This window comes from Xiphophorus couchianus, chromosome 24, assembly GCF_001444195.1.
Source record: "Xiphophorus couchianus chromosome 24, X_couchianus-1.0, whole genome shotgun sequence".
NCBI classification, from domain to species: Eukaryota; Metazoa; Chordata; class Actinopteri; order Cyprinodontiformes; family Poeciliidae; genus Xiphophorus; species Xiphophorus couchianus.
The window spans coordinates 9,042,126-9,065,565 of NC_040251.1; the positions used below are offsets into that span (position 1 = coordinate 9,042,126).

At 37.0% G+C, this 23,440-nt stretch overlaps 1 protein-coding gene across 1 annotated transcript; it reads right to left on the reverse strand.

Moving 5' to 3' along the window:
* Window positions 1–241: 241 nt before the first annotated feature.
* ada (adenosine deaminase) lies at window positions 242–22,780 on the reverse strand. Its single transcript, XM_028010179.1, has 11 exons — window positions 22,597–22,780; window positions 15,814–15,875; window positions 12,499–12,621; window positions 8,265–8,411; window positions 8,067–8,182; window positions 6,698–6,822; window positions 5,035–5,106; window positions 4,274–4,375; window positions 3,847–3,914; window positions 3,638–3,767; window positions 242–1,725 (listed from the first exon to the last, which is right to left on the reverse strand). Exons 1-11 carry the CDS (start codon window positions 22,741–22,743, stop codon window positions 1,621–1,623), a joined length of 1,197 nt encoding a protein of 398 aa, XP_027865980.1. The 5' UTR covers window positions 22,744–22,780; the 3' UTR covers window positions 242–1,620.
* Window positions 22,781–23,440: the final 660 nt, after the last annotated feature.

The following is a 23,440-nucleotide window of genomic DNA, read 5'->3' on the forward strand; positions in this document are numbered from 1 at the left end:
GTTTACTTTTCAAGCTCAGAAATGTTTTTTCTAGAAAATGTTGTAAAACATTTCAAATTTTGAAGCTCAGAAATTTTTTTCTTCTATAAAATTTCCAATATTCCCAATTTTTGAGTTTTTTAGTAGAACTGTACCTTTTTTATGTCTATAATGGCTCTAATACACCACCATACAATTCTTTGCTGAAGTAGTGTGAATTTTAGCAATTAGATGTGAAAAGATTTCAAAAGTAGAACAAAACTGTCTTTTAAATGGCTTTTATTGTAATAGCAGATTTTTTTTATATAAGAGCTACAAATGAGTGCTGACAAATAAGTGCTTTTCTGTTCTAGTTAAATGAAAATATTTTAAATATTTACATCAAAAGAAAAGTTTTAAAAAAACACAGAGATGCTGTGTTTTTTCCGCTTGGTGACATCGCGATGCCACCTAGTGGACACATATAAGACTGCACTTTTGGTATGGAGCTCTTTCACCTGCTGTTTCTCCAGGGGCCAGATGCAGAAACATGGGTGGGAAAAAGAAACGAGCATCTTTTCTTTTGTGAATGAGAAACTGAACAAAATAAAAAAAAACAAAAAATAACTAAAAACCTGATGAAACTGGATTAAAAAAAAATCTTAAAAGAAAAAGATTAACAACCATAAAATGAAAATTATATTATTCTTATTAGTTTTAGGCACATATTTAGATTTTAAGTCTCATGTGTTTCACTCAGACTAGTCTTCCAGCATTCTGCTAAAGCGTCTTAAAAGGAAGAATAAATATCTGAAATTTGCTGTTTTGTCCTCTGGTGCTGCTGTTAGTTTTTCATAATTCCTAATAGTCTCCTAGTAAAACTGGATGACAGATTCAATAAACCGTTTATTCATCTGATGCAGAAAAAGCAGGAGACGTAGATTGTTATTAATCGAACCATTTTTTATTTTTCCCCCTGAAGAATAATTTGCTTTACTTTCTTCCAGTTTGGCACCAGTTGTTTTTATTCATTAGTGCAACAACATTATTCATGTTAGTGATTCGCATCCTCACAGAATTAAAGATGGAAGTGGGAATAAAGTTAATGTGTCTGCATTACGTCTCCCACTGACTAATAGTTAGAAAACTGTATTCATCTATATTTTCATGAATGTTTCATGCATCTGGTCCCGGGTTCGTTTCATGTGGAGAACAAAAAGCACATCGACTGCTTGTGCGCATGTGTTTTCTCATATTCTGCTCTTAAATCAATTCGTTTTCCCATCATCTTTTAGCGCTGCAATTTACCTCTATGGGATGTAAACAACAGGAAACAAGCCGGCGTCTATAGGCTGCACATGTTTGTGAATAGCGAATAACTCTGCATTTTAAAGCTCGTCTTCATAACAAAAACATGTAAACTCAAGATGAGATGATGAAACGACAACCCTCGGATGTTTCTGCACCTTCCAGAGGAATGTAGCCTCATGTGGATAAAAACTGTGGAGATATGTAAGAACTTCTTGAGATGAAACCGGATGACGAGGGGAAGGGAAGTAGTAACCTGCTTGTCTGATGTTCTCCAGGCTTCGTGTCGGTTCACAGCAGTGAATCCACATTTCTTTGTGTTGTTGGGAGCTGGTTAAGAGGTCAGATGGTGTTTTAGAGGGCGGTGCTCCGTATCATCCCGTACGCTTCGTACAGTTTGCAGAGAAGCTCCTCTTTCTCCTCCTCTGGGAGGAAGCTTGACTTTGCAGAGTTGATGCTCTACGAGACAAAACGACAAAAGTTCCCATTCAGTAAGCACTGAGAGTTCCCTCCAGCCTGGCTCAGGATGATGAGAGGAAATGGATTTCAGCTTCTTCAGCTCTTTTTCTAATCAAATGCATTGATTAAGTGATTATAAGTCAGTGTGAGCAGGTCAATAGAAACAGCAGGGTTTGTCTGAAAAGCTCATTTTCTGACTCTACTGGCCTCAGTATGTAATTTATTGTAATAGCAGAATTTTTTATATAAGAGCTACAAATGAGTGTTTTTCTGTTCTAGTTAAATGAAAATATTTTAAATATTTACATCAAAAGAAAAAAAAAACACATTAGAGAGGCTGTGTTTTTCCGCTTGGTGACATCGCGATGTCATCTAGTGACTAAGCTGCAGTTAGGCCTGTCACAATAAACAATAAATCGCATGATGAACTAAAACAAGGGCTGCACAGTGGCGCAGTTGGTAGCACTGTTGCCTTGCAGCAAGAAGGTCCTGGGTTTGATTCCCGGCCGGGGTCTTTCTGCATGGAGTTTGCATGTTCTCCCTGTGCATGCGTGGGTTCTCTCCGGGTACTCCGGCTTCCTCCCACAGTCCAAAAACATGGCTGTCAGGTCAATTGGTCTCTCTAAATTCTCCCTAGGTGTGAGTGTGTGTGCATGGTTGTTTGTTCTGTCTGTCTCTGTGTTGCCCTGCGACAGACTGGCGACCTGTCCAGGGTGTACCCCGCCTCTCGCCCGGAACGTAGCTGGAGATAGGCACCAGCAACCCTCCCAACCCCATTAGGGACAAGGGTGAACAGAAAATGGATGGATGGATAAACTAAAACAAACTCAATCATTTTCATTTGCTGGATTTATCATTTTTCTCTTTCCTTTCTACCAAAACTGATCTTCCGTCTTGTGTTTTGGTCTCAACTATCCTTTTTTTTTTTTAAAAGACTGTGGCACTTCTAGCTTTCCATACATGGTGCAGTCTAAGTGGTTCATATTCTGCATGTTTTTTCTTTAGCAGTTGAGGTTCTGTTACAGCCACATTACAAATATACTTAAAATTTTGTGATTGTAATTTTTCTTGTGCTAATAGCTGCAGCTATTTAACATTTTAACTGTTTCAATTAATTTTTTTATAAACACTACAAGGATAAAACTAGCACGTGGTGATATTGTAAAAGTCCTAGATCTATTTCTAGACTATTTAACTACTAAAATTGTGATAATTACTTCTTTAAAGAAATCAATCTTCATGTTTTTATTAAGTAACTATAATTTTTACTCTTCAGACTATGCAAAAAAGAGATTTTACAATAAATCTAATCACTTGATATATCTCTGGTTACAATAAAACAAACTAAAATGCTGTAAATCTACAACAAAAACAAAATTAATGCAGGTGGTCAGTCAAAGTTTAGACCTTAAAGGATTTGTGTAGAAATAAATATCTGCAAAACCCTTGAATTGTTTTAGCCACTTTACAGAACTGCAGTGCAAATATAATCAGTAACAGTCAGGAAAAAGTCCGTTGATGTTAATTTATTTACATGTTGGTATTTAATATAATCACTGACCTTTAATGGAGCTGGTGATCTGTTACTTTAAGGTTGAGCTCTTCAGGCTTTGAAGTGACTCGATTGTGCAAATACAAATGCCAGTTTTTTTCCTCTACGGTCTTATGCAAGGCCATGTTTCATGCAAACCTGCTTTGTTGTTTTTCTTAGTGAAATTAAGACTTTATGCTGCATAAAAGGACTTGAAATGTTAAACAGAACTAAGATGGAATATTTTTCAGAGTACGGCTTTGTTCTTGTTCAAATAATCAGCGATAAAAGGCAAATAGACGCCGTGTTCTCCTTTCTAGCCTCATTTAAATGGCTTCTCCCTGTGATCTGGTGCTATTATTAAACTGCATTTGATCTCACCAGCCGTTTGAATTCCTCCTCCGTGAATCCCATGTGCTGGTGCACAACGCTGTAGTCAAGTAGCAGGTTGGAGTTGAAGATCAGAGGGTCGTCTGTGTTCAGGGAGTAGTTGGCCTTGTCCTTTCTAAACCTGCAGAAGCAAAATAAATCCCGGTTTCATGAACGTTTTTGTTTTAATCTATATTTCAATGTGAGGGGAAAAAACTCACGTTATGATGGGGTGTTGGGTAAAGTCTGAGTCGCAGGCACCTGTCAGCTTACTGGAAACAGGACACATCTGCAAGGAGAACATTTCATTCAACTCATGTCTCCACTAGAGGGCGCAATATCTCCACTTCCATGGAAAGTTCACCACTAAAACTTAATAATCAGGAGGAAATACTTTCAGGATACTTACATAATCTAAAGTATTTGGGCCACGCAAAGAAAAAAATACAATAAAATTATGAGAATAAACACAAAATAATTTGAGAATATGGTGATAATATTATGACATTATTCTCAAAATATTATGACTTTACTCTTGCAATTTTGTTTAATTTTTTCTTAGCATGGCCATAATATGGAATCATAAACACAAGAGAATAAAATAAGGACTTTGTTTTGATGGAAAGGCTTGTGAAGTTGGTTGTTTACCTCAAAGTGCATGTTTTGCTCTAGCAGTTTTCTGTACAGGGCTGGGTCCTGAAGCGTGTTGTAGCCGTGTCCGACTCGTTCGGCCTTCAACACTTCAACAGCCTGAAACACCAAACAGACACGCAAAAAAAGTTAAGAAACAACAAAATATCCGACAAGTTTAACCCCTGAAAAAGTGAAATTCTGATACTAGCTTCCCCTTTAAAGGAAGCTTGTAAAGGCATGACATCATCATCAGAGCTTTCCCTTAATTATTTAAAGGCATTAATGTCTGAATTTGAAGAAGGTGATTAAAAAAGTCCTTCTGATTATTCTGTCATGTAGAAAAACAGAAGATCTGGTTTCAGCTGTACGTTTCATTTACTCCCAGTTTTATCTTCACCATCTCACAGCAGGTGAGGTTTGGTTTGGAAATTTTCCCCTTTCTTCATTGCCTCCATGTTGCTTCTTTGTTAAGATATTCACACGTCAGGACAGTTTAAACTTCTTCTGCAGCTTCAGAATCGGCTCCCGGTATCGTTGACCAGCTTCCTCATTGTTGAAACAAAACCCATTCAGTCGATCGCTTCTATCGTTCTTCCCAGTTTGTTCTTTACTGACCTCCAATTAGTTGACAAAACTCTGCTCTGCTTGTTGTGCTCGGCTCTTTGCCCTCATCTCTATTGTTGTGGCTTCGGGGTTTCGTTTATGCACATTTACGGACGGTTAAGATGTCAGACGTGACGGCCAAACCTCGGAGCAGTTCCTGTCGAGCGGCTCACCTCCTTCACCACCGACGCCGGGCCCACCTCTCCTGCGTGAACCGTGCGGTGAATCCCACATCGAACGGCCTCCTGGGAACGACATCCATCAAGGAACACATGAGAAACAAAGCGGCGCGGCCAAACATCTGGCTTTCACATCTGCAACGCTTTGTTTGGTTCTCACTGGAGCAACGTTGTGCAACTTTTCCAGCTCACTTAAAAAATAAAATAAAATCACAACGAAACTTCACATAAACCTGAAGACATAAAACACTCCCCATGTTTATGTCGTCTGGTTTTATTTCAGGATTGTCAGCATTTTGTGCTTATAGTAGCAACTAGTTACATTAACTCAATTACATTTACGTGAGTAACATTTTTACTATTTTTACTATTACTTGAGTATTTTTCTGGATTCTCTACCCACTCAATGAAAATCAAACATATTTGAACAAAAATTCACCAGCCATAGTACATAGTACACCTATAGTATTTGTTATAGTTTCATAAGTTTTATTTGGAAGAAACTGATTTGCAAAAAATTCTTTTGTTATTTTTTGCTGCTTGTATTATTGTCATCTTGGTCCTTAAATGCCAAAATTTCCACTGAACTTTATATTTTGGTTTATCTGATGATGTAATTTTAAAATATAAAATGGTTGATAATTTGATCAGTTACTCAGTTCTTTAGTAAATGTTTTACTTTTTTACTCTTGAGTAATTTCCTGGACAGCTACTTTTTACTTTTACTTGAGTAAAAATTTGTTCCAGTAATGCTGCTCTTACTTGACTACAATCTTTGGGTACTCTGCCCACTTCTGCTTAGTCGGCACATTTATATCTGAGATCATAAACCGTAGATGATAAAACTTGCTTTCGGAGAGGACTCTGCTCTTTCTCCTCGCTGAATAAAGTTTCCATTTCATTCATCAGTACAGATGTCTATAGATGAGATCAGTGTGGGCGGTTCATGTAAACTTGTATTCGATTCAAAGCTTTTCACAGGTAAACAAACGTCTTCATGCTTCAGCGCAGAAAGAAATGTTGGCAAGAATGAAAACCTAAATCTATTGAACTGGAAGAACAAGGACAGAAAAGCAAAAAACTAGACAAACTGGAGATTGAACAAGATATTTTTCCCCACATTACAAGTGAAATAATCTGACAATGGAACCAGAACTTTTTCATAAATATTAAGGAATAATTTACTTACACCAAGCAACTATATCTTGCTGAAAAATTACTTGCAAGTTAGTTTTATCTTTAGATATTTTCACTAAAAACTAGACCAAAAATAGTTGTTAAGTTAAATTGTTTTTGCAGTGTGCCAGTGAGACCAGCGTTTAAAAAAAAAAAAAATTTTAAGTTATTATTGACTTAACACAAGTTCTTATATGTTGCAGTAAAGTTAGTTGAAAGTTAGGTTGATCTAATTTCAAGAGTACTAAAATATTCACTCTAAAAACTAGACCAAAAATACGCAGTAAGATATTGTGTTTTTATAGTGCATGCCAAGACATGTCCAGAAAAAGTTATTCCTGAAAGATTTGTAGTAAAAGTGGAAACTCACTTTTAAGTTAAGACGTTCAGAAAGATGTTTATCATCTAATTCTGCTGTTTTTCCATGTTTTTGGCTGAAGTCTGGAGTGTTTTTAATATCTTTATGGTTTTCCGTGCTCACCTCGTAGGCCGTCCTGTGTTCTGGGTTTGCTTCGAGGTTCATCGACTCATCACCTGCCAGGTCGATGGCCACCACGCCATCATTCCGATACTTCTTACACAGCTCCACCACTTCAATGGACCAGCCTGGAACGAGTTCAAACTTCCATTACGACACATTTTAGGCCTGCTAACTCAACACAATGTGTGCAGTGTGCAAAAGAAATGAGACATCTGAATAAATCCAAGGAAATCCTGAGCCTAGAAAAACATGAATCGACACGCAGGCTGCAGAATTGAACACTATGACTAGTTTTTTATGATTTGCTTTAGGTTTTGAGATGGATTCTTCTCAGGTCTGTGCAGGAAATTTGAAGCTCGGCCAGCAGCTGGATTCTTGAGCTTAACTTAGAAAAGTCAAAATCAGATTTTGCTGGTGCAAGGTCTATGTGCCGCCGTCTCATATTTACTGCAGAGACATGAGAGACACGAACGCTCTTGTAGTTCTGCCAGAGGGGATCTGAAAAATATTCAACTAATTTGTTGTTTGTCTGCTTTCAATCATACATTTACTGCTATAAAAATGGAATAAAACCAGAATAATTGTGACTCGTCCACATTTTCTAATTATAACATATTTCTAAAACAAAACATAATCTTATTTCCACCTAGAATATCTGCATAATGTTTCCTGTTGGGTTTATTTAGAACATATTCACATTTATTTGGCACGTGAAGTTAATTTGGCTGCTGGTTTGCATGGAAACAGTTGCTGGAACAGAGCAGCTCATGTTACTGCAGTTCATGTTACCGTCAGCGCTGCTTCATGTTAACACAGTAACACCAGCTGGTGCTGAAAGTGCTGCAACACCAAATCAGAGGAATAAGCTTCCATGGGTTGGAAAATGCTTCTTTTTTGACTAAAGCTGCAGGATTTTGTTCTATTTTTTCAGATATTTTATCTTTCGCTTTATTTAAGAATAGATTTAATCCTCCTTTCATCACTTTGTAAGTTAGAAAATACACTTAAATGTGTCAAATTATTCAGACTTTTTTTGTTTTACTTTACTTTTATTTTCTCTTAGTAATGCAGCAAATTATGTCAGGAAAGAAATCCCATGCTAGCAACTATTTTCATTCCTTCTTTTTAAACTATTATGCTCCCCAGCTATCTTCGCCCTAACTAATAGGCATTGGACATTTCTTGGAGTTCTAATTAAAAGCACATTTTGTTCTGGAAAAGATTTTTAAAAAATTTCTAAACCATAAAATCAATCGAGTCTCTTTGAAAGAATAACTGAGGCAGAGCTTCGATGACACAAGACATTAGCACACAGGACCCTTATCTCACAAGCGTGTTTTGGCAGACACGAGCATGAACAGGTCATTACTTGGCATGTGGCGCATGCAGCATAGAATGGACCTGGCTTTGATATTGAAGGCCCTCTCCCCCTCTCTGAGGCCCTCGTTAACCAGACGCACCACCTCATCAGGGCTCAAGTCTCCTCTGTCCACAAAAACACAAAACAAATGTAACGCACCCCACCACAGCCAGAAAATAATGAAATAAATGAATAAAAAACACTCACTCTGTCTGGTTCCAAGGAATGGGTTTGCCAACATCACAGTCGGCGAGGAAATGTGGGCTGTACCTGACCTCAACGTAAATGACTCCCTCCTTGGCTTTGTCCTCAACAAACTCGTAAGCGATCCTCTTTATGGCGTCTTTGTCGCCACTGAAACGGAAAAAGCAATGAAACGCTTTGATTCATTAACAATCAGTAATTTGTTTTTTGAAGTGGCAAAATAAACAATGAGCAACAGAAATGCTGATGTGATAAAAATCATGCTGTGTACCGTAACAATTTTATGGCTGTTTTCAGCTTTTCATCAGTAGTATTTTTGCTTATCATGAACTATTAAATGTTATTTGTTCAACTTGACATCTCAGCTAAAAGTTACGGGAGGTAGTGTTGAATATCAATCAATTAATCGATCAATCAAGTTAATTTGTATAGCAAATTTCAGCAACAAGGCGGTACAAAGAGCAATTGGATACAGGAAGAGGTTTAGTGCCACTGAAAAAAAGACCTACCATCACCGTTCTACATAAATCACAAAATTCAAATTTCAATCTCAGATTTCTGACTTTAATCTTCAGAAAAAAAAGTCTGATTTTTTTCTTTTAGTGGCATTAATCTGTAATTTCTTCCTAAATACATTTATTTAATTTTATTCTTTCCAACAACATTTAAAAAAATCAACACTTATTAATTTATTTACTAAGAAGGAAAAACCTGTTTGTTAATTGAAACTTTTTAAACATGACTTTAATGATTTATGAAGATCGATTCAAAATTGATCTCTGTGTAACATCACATTTATTTTATACAGTCAGACTGACCTAATTAAAGTATAAAAGGTAAAAACACATTTTTAATTTTAGATCAATTTAAATGGATGTCAACAACTCTGACCTACTCGGATTTTATTTTAAAACATTACAGATATTAAAAGAGAGTTGGATTTTTCTACATTTGTTTACTGCAGTCAAAGATGAATTTATTTCAGGTTTTTTTAAACCTCTTTTCTAGCAGTCATATTAGCAGAGGTGCTGTACTTTATCTGTAGTGCTGTGCAAAAGTGACAAACCAATCCAAATCTCTTTACAGATTGGTAATAAGGATTAAGACGTTCCTGAAAAACTTTCAGAAAGCCTGCAGAAGCAAAATAACAATAAAAGAACTGACCTTTGTACTGCACTATACACTGTCTTGTTTTTAAATTCAGGTTGAAGTTAAACTTGTTTTTTCACAAGCCAATTATACATTTATGTCAGGAATCTTGGAGTTGGTTTCGATCAGGGCATTTCTGTGTATCACGTGTCAAGCAAACCTCAATCGCAACCTTTGTTCACTTGTATAACATCTACATTTAGGAGAATCATTTCTTCAAAGATGCAGAAGGACTGGTTCATGATGTTATTTTATAATCTTTATAGTTTCTGTGACGCCACCTGAGCAGGGAGTGTAAAACATGGCATCCAAAAAATGTTGGCAGTCTCAGCTTGTTACTCTTATTTGTTCTGATCAAGAATAACAAATGGGATAAATGGGTCAAACGTGGATTCTTCTACATACGTTTGACCCATTTATCAGCTTGATTTGCTTGACGAGCGTTTTTATTTACAAGAAAAAATTCATTTCTACATTCAAATTACTTTAGATTTTCTTCATGTTTTCATCTTTTTATTGCATCGTCTTTATGCGAGTTGTTACGAGATATTGCTGTACTTCCTGTTTGTTTTCTTACTACATGTTTAATTTGGTGATCTTGAAAACCACAACCTGACAGGAATTAAGTTTTTTCTGCAGATGTGTGATAAGATCACAAACTGCAAAATACTGAGATCAAAAGAGAGCTGATCTGGGATAGTTCAAGTGCAGCTGGTGTGATTGTATCAAACGGTTTCTGGTGAACTTGTTTTGTTCAAACTGACAGAATTTTAACTTATTAGTTAACTATAAAGCACATATAAAATTTGTACATGCCTGTAAGCACTAGAGTAACAATGCTGATCAGCACTGGAGCAGAAACGGCAAAACACAAAACTTCAAGTATTTTTAGTCTAATTTCTAGTGCAAATAGTTTAGTAGACTTTAGTTTAGTAAAAGATAGTGTAAAAATAGTAGAGCAGCGTTTATTGATCTTTGAGAATGCGTTCTTGTATTATTATGCCATTTTTACTATTATATTACTTGAAAATTGTCTCAAAACAACAATATGACCATTTATCACAATAAGTTCTGGAACAACTTGTTGCCCAACAAAATTTGTTGTCCAATGACAATGTGGTTATGAGGTTTTTATCCTTCAGAAATTCTTCTCTGTCACACGTCTATTGTCATACAGGCCTCATTTCGCTACGTGTCACAGAACAAAATGCTTCCAGCGTTTACAGTGAATGCTGCCCACCTGAATGACCTTTGTTCCGCAGCATCCTCCTGTTGCACAGAGCCATACTACTGCCCTGCAAGAGCTAAACCCAGCCAGCAAGTTCCCTAAAGTTCGAGCTGCACAGAAGAAAGGTACAGCTGCACACTGCAGTCCAACCCACTGTAACCAGTGCGAACAGCTGCACACTGGTTACAGACCATATTCTGGTTACAAACCACATTCTGTAACCATAGCAGGCGTTGTTGCAGTTTAAAACCACTTTGCCATTCCCCGAGAGATAAAGAAAAAGTCCAACAATCAACAACTTACTACTAATATTGCAACTATGGAAATATAAATCGTCACAGAATACTTCATAATGCTCTGTAAATAGAGAATTAAAATATTGACCCTATGCAACAATTTCACTTAATCAATGGAGGCGCCATGATGGACAGTGTTCTGTCAGAATACCAGGAGTATTGAACAGAGCAACAGAGCTTCTGAAATTGTTTTCCAAAGTTGTTTTTTCCAATTTATTCATGGCTTCTTCTTATTCGAGTTGAGATAATTTGTCTGTGAACGTAACACACCTGGTTGGGACACAGCGACGGCGGAATTTACAAAAGTTGGAAATAACTAGCTTAGAAACCGACCCGTACCTCCTCCCCCCTGAAGTGTTGGTCAAATTACCGATTTTTCCTGAATTCACGCCACATGATTTTCATCACTATGTCATAAACAGTGATTCTCCTTACACCGCAGCTGCCTTAAAAACATACAAAAGACGAAATGCTAACCAGTTGTTTCCATGCATGCTAGGCTACATGATGGCGCGGCATTGTCTCCATGGTTACCAATGGTTAGATGCGTACCTTCTCCATAATGCGATATTTGATATCTTTCTAATCATACTTACTTATTAAGTATATGAACGCTAGTATTCTAACTTTGTAAAAATCAGCAAATCCACGATTACACAGAGGACTGCCAGTCATTATGAGTGACAGCTGCTCTCCATCGCCGCCGTATTTTTCCTCATTAAAGTGACAAGTTTGGTTTCTATCCTTGTCTGTTTGTGCAGCTGACCGCGCAGCACTCTATGACCATTTTAAAAGTGAAATCAACTAAATAAAAGCAATATTAGGTTACAGATGTTTGTTTATAACAAACAACCTATTCTGGAGCGTATAGGTCGTCTTGCCGCCCATCATGGCGGAGCGTGCAGATTTCTGAAGAGCGTGACGTCACGTGCAAACGGTCCATCGTAACTTATATTTTACTATAAGCTACAGTGTGTTCACAATATCTGATCAGATCATATTCTGTAAACACCGTGGTAAGATGTCACTTTTTCCTCTGTTCAGCATTTTTTCTTTATTTTTCCTTTAGCTTAAGTATGACGAAAAACTGTGAAACTGCAACAGCGCCTCCTACGGTCACAGTGTACGGTGGTGACATAATGTGGTGCAACACCGGCGGCGTTGGACTGTATTTAGTCTGTTCTTCAGAGGTCAGGATGAAAAATAAGGCAGAGTGACACATGAAAAGCACACCTGAATAAGTTTACTGTCCTTTTTCTGGTTGGTTGCCAACACTTGATCTCAATAATGCCGTGTTCCTGTTCTATATGTCTGGACTTTAAAAGTGACGCCCCCTGCTGTGGGGCAGAGTTACATTGCATAATCTTCCTGTGCTTTACATACCAATTCCATCAATCACACCTAGCCTTCTTTAAAGACTTTGGATGCAACATAACTACAGTTACAAAAGACTGGACTTCAGCTCTCAAGGTGAACTCTGACCCCACTGTCACACTTTGCACTTCCTGTAAGGAAACTCCCTCTACAGTTATGCAATTTAAGAAACTGCTGTGTCGATACTTACGCAATCACGTGCATGTACTCCTCGAATTTTTCCAAAAACTTTGTGAGAGTGGCAGGCTCGTGAATGATGATCTTCTCCTTCAGCTCCTCAGCTGTGGTTGCAGGAAGAGAGATGCCTCGTCTCCTGGATGGATAAAAGACGGAAAAATGGAAGACATTGTTAAAAGATAGTGTAAAAATGAAAACAAGTACTTTATTTTGCTGGTGGACCAATTCACTTTTTCTTATTTCCGATACCGATACTGAGGTACCATTTACTCAAGTGACTTTTTTTTTTTTTATTACTTTTTATACTTGAGTAATTTTATTATGAAGTATTGCTGCTTCTACTTGAGTAAAATTTCTGGGTTTTCACCCACTGAATGAAAAACAAACAAAAATTCACCAGAAACAGACTCACACCTGCAGTTTTTGTCAAACTTTAAATCTTTTTATTGAAAGAAATCGATTTAGAAACATTTTCTTTTGCCTGATTTTGTTACTATTATTGTCATTTTGGTCCTTAAAATAGCTAAATTTCCAATTAACTCTATATTTTGCTTTCTCTGATTTTGCAATTTTAAAATATTAAATGATTGATAATTTGAACAGTTACTCAGTACTTGTTGTTTAGACTTTTGACCAAATACTTTTATATTCTTACTTGAGTAATTTCTTAGACGGATACTTTTTACTTTTACTTGTGTAAAAATATGTTAAAGTATTACTACTTTTACTTCAGTACAATTTTTTGCTACTCTGCAGCTGACCAGATACGCCGGAGCTCAACGTGGGTTGCTAGGTAATGGGACTGTGCTGTGCTGGCGTTGCCAGGTAACGGCTCAGTGACCGCTGAATGTGACTTAACAAAAAACATTAACTTATAGCCAAAAAATTGGCTGGGTGTTTATTTTTGAAGCACTTCGGTTGTTTAAAAACACGCAGAATGTAAATTTTTGCTTAACTTAAAATGAGGCAACCATTCAGTTTTCTTTTTTTCCATGATGAAATGTATATAGCTGTACTGTTTAAGTTTAGAAAGTATATACAATTAGAAACCATTCCTTACAGAAAGAATTCACTAATATGGATTTTCAACCGTTGTTCTGCTTTTTGGAGCGTTTCCCATAGAGATTTGGAGGAAGAAGTCTGAGCAGAGATCACCAGACCTCCTTTTCTCACCACTTTTCTCTTCTGTGGGATATTTGGGCTTTCCAAATCTAGCTGTCAGATACAACCTTTCCACCATAACTCGCTCTTCCCCTAGCTAGACCTCCTCCCTCTGAAAACAAACCCGCTGGGATAAATCTGGAAGGCCTCCAACCAAGAAGCAGAAGCCCCTTTTCACTTTTTCGCCTCTCAAAGATAGCTGAACTTTTAGCTCTCTCTGGAAATGATTTTCATTTCTGGCTGAAAATGGAGAAAAAGTTGTACTGAACTCCTTCTGTTACAAGATGCAGTCGGTTGGGTTTTGAAGCTCTTCGATTGATATCCTTTCACCCCCAAAATGGATTCCATGAGATCAGAGTTGCTGCAAACGGCGTTGACAGCTTCCCCTTTCTGTAATGTCTGACTGGTTGCCAGAATCTTTTCATGGCCGATGGAAAGCTATTTTCCCTAGCTTCTCAAGATGCTTTCTTTAGACTGAAAGATCCTTTTCATCTCAGGACCTACAGCCACGATTTGGACCAACACCAACACCCTTTTGGCTACAATTACATATCGCTGTGGTGGACCAGATCCCATTTGGTTTCAATGGAGTATGAAATACCAGTGCCAAAATAAATACTGGTAAATCCAGTAAAACAAATGACCAGTTTTGTTGGTTGGTGCATCATCCACACCAGCCATGTCCGGTCTGCTTTAATCGAACTGTAGTCCATTTTTCTAGAAAGTCCGGTTTGTTTGGGGAGGTGTGAATGCGCAATCAAACTCTGATTGGGACCAAAAAACAAACTTTGGTCCGCTCAGAAACCTCGGTTTCTGTGAACGGCAAACAGACTGGAGACGGTTCCAAAAGCAGGAAGTGGACTACAGAGCAGACTACAGAGCAGGGCATTCTGGGTAAAAACAACCAAAACAAACGCTAGCACGAGAAATGGCTCATGATTGTTTACTAAATACAAAAGAGCGCCCCCACAGGTGAGGAGGGGAACAGATTTTCAACAGTTTGGTTTGTTTGACACAGTGCAGTCTGAAAGCGAACAGCAGCAGCTGAAAATGTAACAAATGTTGCAATTTTGTTCCCTGTGAAACTCAATTAAATCCTTAGGTTGCTTCTAACACATCAACACCGAAAACTGAAAATGTTCACTTTTGACCTGAGATATCAAAATCATAAATTTACTTCACTTGTCAAAGTTCAGAATGTTACGACTTAATGGCGTAAATTCTTGTGCTATGTTGTGATAATCGTTTGTGTTACTCATCAGCGATACGGCAATCAACTCACTTGATTGCTGTATACTCAGAACTCACATGCTCACGTTCAGTTGTACATAATCCAGAAGGTCAAAGGTCATACAAATACAGGTTCATATTTCATTACGCAACCTCTCTACTTTGATGCCAGCAGAAACCCTGATTCAATAAAATCAACCACACAATTAGGATAGAAAAACACAAAATCTTCCCAGGTATTTATGGCACAAAAATCTTAGCACACATGAAATTAAATAAAAATACTTGAAAGTAACTTTATAAGATATAAAAGCTTTTTTAAGCAAATAATTTCTTATTGTTTTCATTTCTAATTTAAATGGCAGATTATTACACTTCTAACAAGACATTTTCCCCTTGTTATAAGTGAAATAATCTACCAGTGGAAGTAGTAATATTTCATCAATATTAAGGAATTACATACTTAAAACCAGCTCCTATATCTTCTAAAAAGTTACATGTAAGGTACTTTTTATTTATTTTAGGTGTACTAAAATACTGGCACCAGAACCCAAATAAAAATACTTGGTAAGACTTTATGTTTTTGCAGTGTGCTAGTGGAGCCAGCACCTTTTTCATAAAATTTTGAGGACTTATTAACTTAAACCAAGCTGTTACCTCTTAATAAAAAGTTACTTTTGTCTTATTTTAAGTTGTAATAAGATATTTGTGCTAGAAACTAGACGAAAAATACTTGCTAAGATTTTGAGGGGGGTTTGGGATGTTGGAGTGTTTTGTAGGCAAGCACCTGCACAAGGCAACCATTAACAAATTTATTTATCTGTTAAATAAATAGATAAATAAATAAATAAATAAATAAATAAATAAATAAAAACTCAGAAGAAAGAGCATTAACATGTTAGCATTCAAGGAAAATAAAAAAAGCAAATCCACCTACTTGGCAACATCTAGAATGGTCTGCACTCTGATGGCTCCATCAAGATGAACATGCAGCTCAATCTGTGGATGAAGAAGACAATCAATCAATCAATCAATCAATGTTAATTTCTCTCACACACAGGAATGTTGCCACATCTTCCTGGACCAAACAGAGCAGTGTAGCTGAGGTTGTGCTTTGGCTGCAGCTCATTGTGCATACAGAGCACATGGTGGGGCAACCAGTGGCGAACAGGGCCGGGGGTGCCACAGGGGGCAAACAGGAACAGCCGCCCTGGCTCCCCCTCTGTTGCTGAAAGCTGTGATTTATGCCAGCAGATGAAATGGAAGAATCTAGACTCGTCCCTCAACGAGTTAGATAAGTTGCTCCGGTTAAGAAAGAGCAACACGAGGCTCGTTATAAGCTAAAGCTTAAGATCAGGCCAGGAAAAACTTCAGATGATTCAAATCGGACTCCTTGCTGCTTAACAGCTTGGCTTGTGTTGCTTTGGACTGGAGACTCAGCTGGGTTATATGATTTTTAGTTTTAAGAAACAAGAATCATGCAGAAATAATAAAAAAGCTGCAGTAAAACAAAGCATGTGTTGTTTTCCTTGGATGTGAACAAACCATTACCAACTTATGAAGATATTTCACACTATTTTCCCCAAAGATGACCTGGCAGAGACTGATGAAATGTAAACAACAGCATTCTGCATATCAGACTTTTTATTCCCACACATTTTAATAATAGCTACACTACAAAAACACAAAATCTTATGAAGTAATTTTGGTAGTTCAAATGCATTAGTACAGCTGAAATAAGACAAAACTAACTTACAGGTAACTTTTCAGCAAAATATAGGAGCTTGTTTTAAGTAAATAATTCCATAATATTGATGACAACCTACTTGCTCCATGGACAGATTATTTCACTTATAACAAAACATGTTTAAAAGTTAAATAATTTGCCAACGTAGATATTACTGTTTCATCAATATTAAGGAATTATCGACTCTAAACAAGCTCATATCTTGCTTAAATGTTACCTGTAAGCTAGTTTTGTCTTATATCAAGATATTTGCACTGTTGCCTTGCAATGAAAGGTTCAGGTGATCATTTGTATTTGTAATGGAAAATGTTATTACATCATGAGTGTGTGGAACTTATGGTTATGTTTATAATGTTTAGGGAATATCCTTGTCTGAGTTGCCTCTCTGAGGTCAAGAGAACGAGTTCTAAAATCTGTCTAGTCAACATTTTTGCACTTTTTCTGCCCTTATATGTAAAACACATGAGTAGTTTCTGTCTGTCAAAGCTTTTACTTTGAGGCAGTTCCCGTTTTTAGTTTCCTGAAGCTGTTGATATAAAAACCAGTTCTGCCATCTTGCCTCAGTGAAAGCCACGGTTCAACAGTTCCTAAAATCCTGTAAAGGTTCCTTTAGCAGGTTAGCATAGCTCTATGGGCTATGCAACACATGTTCATTACATTTATTATTTTTCTTTGCACAAAATCATTCTGCAAGCGAAATTTGTTTGAAAGATTTCTGAGCTCCAAATGTCACACATTTGCTAGGAAAACCCCAGAAATGTTGAGATTAAGCTCAGAAAATTTACAGGAAACACAAGGAGATGCCTGAGTTTCAAAAGTTGAAAATTTGCTAGAAAGAAAATCAGAAATTTTGACATTCACCTAAAAAATTTTCTCTGAGCTCCAAATGTTGAATATTTGCTGGAAAACATTTGGAAATTTTAAAATTAATCTCAGAAATTTTCTAGAAAACAAGAAAATTTTTCAGATTCAAAAGTAGATGTTTCTTCTTTTTTGAAACTCCAACTTTTGTTTTATAGAAAATGTCTAAGATTAATTTCTAAATTTCTGAGTTTTTTGGCAGAAATTTACTCCTCCTTTTTGTCCATCTACAATGAACTGTAACCTGGAAGAAGAGAGACTGGGACAAACCCAGATAGGTCGTTTCCCAGGTCAAAGGTCACCTATGACCTGGGAAACGTCTTGGGTCCCACCAGGAAGTGCTTGAGACTGAGATATCCTCTTGGTCTCGTTACCTTAACGACACATCCTCAGTTTAACTGGAGATGATGGGCAAATCTTTTAGCTTTAAATACCAAATATGTTGCTTTAATAACACTTAAACATTACAACTGGTTATTTGTTACCAGGGCTGCCCCAAGCATTTTTGAGACCCTGGGCACATTTTAATTTGGGGGCCCCAATGCCAACATGTATCATTTCTAACACTTTGTGTAACACAGCTACTTTCATTAGCATCATTTGTAAGTAGAGTATATTATACCACATTATTATAGCTTACATTATATGTTATTATGGCTGCTGATTTTAACTAAAGTATCAATTATTTGGATTTTGAAATGCAGAGTGGCATTTAAGTGCATCACATCATTTTAATTATTTGAAAGTAAACACTAAATTTACAGTAAATAAGTTAACAAGTTTGATATGTTATATTTCCCTAACAGTGACAGCAGGAGGAGATCAACCTATTGTTTGTGTACAAACTATAAAAATAATACAAAATTGTATATAGTTTCAATATATTTTTAAATTTATACTTGCTATCATGCTAGCTTAACTCTCATATACCTTTGGCCGGCTCTGTTTGTTGAGAAAAACTGTTTCAGTTCTAAAATAAGACCTCCATCTGCACAAATTAATCGATCTAATCTCTGATTCATGTGTGTTTTCTAGCTTTTCTTTTTATTAACAATCATTTTTCATAAAAGTTTTTTAAATGTTGAAGCTTCAGAGCCGTTTACAGATGATGAAATTCTTCTCCACTCGATATCTACTTCAGGAAATCATGTGGCTCTTCTTTCAGTTCACCCTGCAGCACATTGCGGTCATTTTAAATTAATCTCGTGACACTGAAAATGTCTGCAGTTTTGCAAGAGAAAAGTTTTATATCAGAGTATGAAGCCAAAGAGGAAGCTCAGATGAACTGAGGAGATTCAGATTTATGACCCTCCCTCATGCAGCTTTTATATTCACATCTATTTTTTGTTAAAAACATTTTAATGTGATCCAGCTGTGCCATAAACTAACAGAAACTCACCTTTTTTTAAAAACTTTGTTTTAAGAAAACTGAATAACTTGGACAAAAATAAGCTGCTTATAAAAGTATTAATTTCTCTAGAACCTTTTCTCATTATGGATCACACTCAACACCAGAGCATGATGCTACCACCACCGTGTTTTACCATGGGAAGAGTTTGTATCTTTTCATCACTAAGAGGATCTGTGTTGGTCTGTCACATAAAAATTTAATAAACAACTAAAAGTCTGTGGTTCTCACGTGATATAGAGTGAAAAAACATTTTTGTGCAGAAATTTCCCAGAAGTCATATTTGTGGATCATTTAATGTATGATATTTCAGACAGTTTTTAGTCTTTTGGTCCTAACAATTCATACTAGACTGTAAGTTTGGGTGTGAAGCCATTCGTAGGGAGGAAATGATGCAACAGCTGCACCATTTCATTCTGCTGTGTGAAATTGTTTTTGATTTTCACTCATGTCACAGAAGTGATGGATAAACCCAATAAAATGTTGCACAGACTGTGCAGAACATGTTTACTCATCCACTGGGACATGATCTGAATTTGTCAACTGACCGCAAAGAAAGAGAGTCAGCTAAAAGAGAACGGCTCAGACTGAACGCCCTCCATAATTAAAACCGTAAGATGTATCATGATGAATTTGGGAATAGTTGGTGCATACAAATAGTTTAATTAGAGTTCTTTTGATTACATCAGAACTTTAAGAGCCGCTCCGATTGTTTCAGACAAATTATGCAAGAGTCACAACAAAGTTAGCAGCGATGTAGCATTGCCTCATTCTTTGTTTGCTGAAAATTAAACATTTCCAAACACAGAGATGATTTTGACGTTACATAAGACACAAATCAGATGATCAGACTTCTTCTGAGTTTGTTTTTGACATATGGCAGCTTTTTAAGTTGTACCCGAGTACTGTGTGGATTTTGAGAAACTTTGTGGGTAATAAAGAAATTGGAGACACAGTCAAACTTACAAACTTTCTTAAATGTCACAGTTTCAAACTAATTATTTGAGAAATAAAATAAATATTCAACTCTAATCTAAACTAAAACGTTAGCTCCAAAGCAAATCAAATATTTAGTCTAACTCTGAACTAAATATTTAGTTAGTAAGCTAAATATTTAGCTTACAAACAGAAGATTTTACTGCATGCCATGTATTTAGCTGCCAAGTTAATATTAGCTCCAAGCTAATATTTAGCCTGTAAGCTAGTTATAGTTACAAATTATAAGACTTACCGTATTTTCCGCACTATAAGGCGCACCTAAAAACCTTCAATTTTCTCAAAAACCGACAGTGCGCCTTATAATCCGGTGCGCCTTATATATGGACCAATATTGAGCCACAACAGGTCTCGAACTACGGTAAGCAGCCGCCGATTTCATTTTCCCCCGTAGAAGAAGAAGCGCGCGATGCACGCTGGGTTTTGTGTAAAGACCCCAAAATGGCTCCTATTAAGAGACACGCTTATCATGCAAAGTTTAAACTCAAGGCGATCAGTCACACAGTAGAACACGGGAATAGAGCAGCAGAGAGAGAATTTAACATGAACGAATCAATGGTGCAGAAGTGGAGGAAGCAACAGCTGTTTATTTTGGGAATGAACGGAGTTTTCAGAACGCTGGTTTGAAATCTATTAATAAAGTTTGACTGACCTATCTGACTATTTTGTTGACATTCCCTTTATCGCAGTTCCATCTAATGGATGCATAACGTAACCCCAGCCTCTACTGTAGCATCTATTCTATGCGCCTTATAGTGCGGAAAATACGGTAGTTTGTAAGCTAAATATTTAGCTTACAAATTAAAAATAGCAAGCTAAGATACATATTTTACTACAAACTAAATATGTAGTTAGCAAGCTAAATATTTAGCATACAGAACAAGTATTTACCGCCAAAATAATTATTTAGTAGTAAACTATAGCTCCAAACTAAATATTTAGTTAGAAAGCTAAATATTTAGCTTACAAACTAAAGGTTTAGCTCCAATCTAAATATGTGGCTACAGAGCTACATATTTAGCTCTGTAGCTAACCTAATTATAGTTAGCTTACAAACTATAAGATTTAGTTTGTAAGCTAAATATTTAACCTACAAGCTAAATATTTAGCTCCAAATTAAATACTTTGCTCCAAACATTAGTTAGTAAATTTAGTTAGTAAGCTATAGCTCCAGACTAAATATTTAGTTATCAAGGAGGTTACAAATTAAATATTTACCTGCAACTGGAAAGCTACAAATTTGGCTCCAATCTTGAGCTCTTTGAGTTCCTAATTACCGTATTTAGCTACTAAGCTAAATAGCTCAGTTTCACGCATTTTAGCTTGGATTATATTTAGTATGTAAGCCAAATATTTCACTCTATATATTTAGCTTGGTAGCAAATTAGTTAGCCTACAAACTATAATATTTCATTTGTAAGTTAAATGCTGAGCTTATATACTAAATATTGTAGCGCCAAACTAAAATAAGTGAAACTGAGATGTTAGTTTTCAGGACATAGATAATTGATTGAACTCATTAACCTCATGAAGGTGATGTAACGCTCCAAAAACACAATCAGCACAATAAGTCTGCATGTTGAACCTGTGACGGTTGCTGCAGTGCACAGTGACTCCGGCGCCACCACCAGCTCTGCAGCAGCATATTAATATGTAATGAGGTTATCTCTGCCAGCACTCTGCTTTCACTCCTTGAGCTCTCTGCTTCTGCAGACATGCACAGCTGATCTGTCATTTGCCCACATCCTCCACCCATCTTTCACTCTGACTCAGGCTTTTGTTGTCAGCTTATCAGCTGTCTGAACAGCTACATGTTCAGTTAGGACTCCGATTCAAAGGGCACAAGTGATTAAGAAGATGTGACAATAAACATTTAAATGGAAAGCATTTTCCTAGTGCCAGTTAAAGCTATTTATTTTAACCTTATTAGTGAGTAAACGTGTCAACAACCCAAAAAAGCTGGGTTGTTGACTTGCACTACTTGAAAATTTTTACTAAAGTAAAAGTAAAAAGTCTACACAAGTACGGAGTAAAATGATCAATCATTTAATATTTAAAAATTACATATGAGATGGACAAAAATTTTGTTATGTGAATTTTTTTGTATTTTAATGACAATAATTATTATAAGTTAAAAAAAAAGTTAAAGAAAAGCTTTCCAAATTAGTTTCTTTCAATAAAAATATTAGGAAAATTCAACAAAAACTGTACGTGTGTAGTTATTGTTTTGTTTTTTCTTTTTTTTGTGGCTAAAACATGTTTGTTATTCATTCAGTGGGTAAAAAAGACAGAAATTTTACTCAGTAGCGATGCTTCATACGCGAGTAAAAGTAAGAAGTACATTTTGAGTAAATGTATCTAATAACCACCAAAATGTGAAGGGATTTGAGTTTTGCTGAGTTTATTTTGGTTTCTCTGTGTTGCCCCGTCGAACCCTTGATGATTAGTAACACCTGTGGTTAGTAACACCAACAAACCGGTAAAAGAAGCAAGACGATCCAACTTCCTCGTTTAAAACAGGTTTCCATGCCAACCAAAGCGAAGTTTTTGATGTTCCTCCTTCCTAATTGGCTCAGAAACACCTTTCCGCTGCGGATGTTCTCTCGCTTGTACTCCCTGTACTTTCAGCCTCACTGTACTTACTGTACCGTGAAGCCAGCCCGTAAACAACGCTCTGAGCCGCCGTGGTCTCCGGCTCGCTTACGTACCTTGGGCTTGTTGAACACCTCTGAGTGTGGGCAGCGCTCGGCCATGGTCAGGAGCCCGCGGCAGCCGGTGGGTTTGCTGGTGCGCACTGAGCTGAGGAGAAGCGGAGAGCCGAAGCCTATCGCGGCTCGTCGCGCTATTATATGCATGACTCAGAGACACGCCTTTATTCTGCTCACTGCAAAAAAAAAAAAAAAAAAAAAAAACAGCACACACGCACACACTCAGCACAGTGCGCTCTGCAGATAACGGCAGCGACAGGCCGGGGAAGATGTTGTGCAGGGCGAAGCAACAGGCTGCACGCAGCTTCGTCACATTTAGGTTGGGTTCGGAAGGATTAGCGGCCCGGCATGGCAGCAGCTTTCCACCCATGTGATGAGAGCTTTACAGTAAGGCCAATTAATCAAATGAACCAGGTCAGCAAACTGGTCCCAACGCTTTTATTCGCAGTAAAAGATTTTATAACTTTAGTCCAGAGTTGGAAAGCGGCTACGTTTCCTCAATTTGGAAGAAAAAAAAGTACTTTTAGGAGTATTTTTGTTACGCTGCACTTTTTACTTTTTTAGTTTAAAGTATCACTACTTAAGAAATGTTACTTGATTAACATTTCTGGATTCTCTACCCCAAGGGCGTAGGTTTGGTCTAAGTTTTGGTGGGACCTTACAACTTACTGAGCCCCCCTCCCATCCCCCCGGACCGACCATTTTTGACCGGGGGGGGGGGGGGGGGCACTACATTGGTTTAATAACCCCCTCCCCCCAACCATAACCATAACTTGATCATACAATCTTGTGTAGCCAATAGCGGCATGGGTCGTCATAGTTCAGAACAGCGAATTTTAAAATG

Coding starts and splice junctions, on each gene's coding strand:
- ada (XM_028010179.1), bottom strand. CDS start 22,743: ATGCATATAATAGCGCGACGAGCCGCGATAGGCTTCGGCTCTCCGCTT. Junction 6,823..8,066: donor CTGCATGCGCCACATGCCAA/GTAATGACCTGT, acceptor AACTCGTTCCAG/GCTGGTCCATTGAAGTGGTG. Junction 5,107..6,697: donor AACACAGGACGGCCTACGAG/GTGAGCACGGAA, acceptor TGTCGTTCCCAG/GAGGCCGTTCGATGTGGGAT.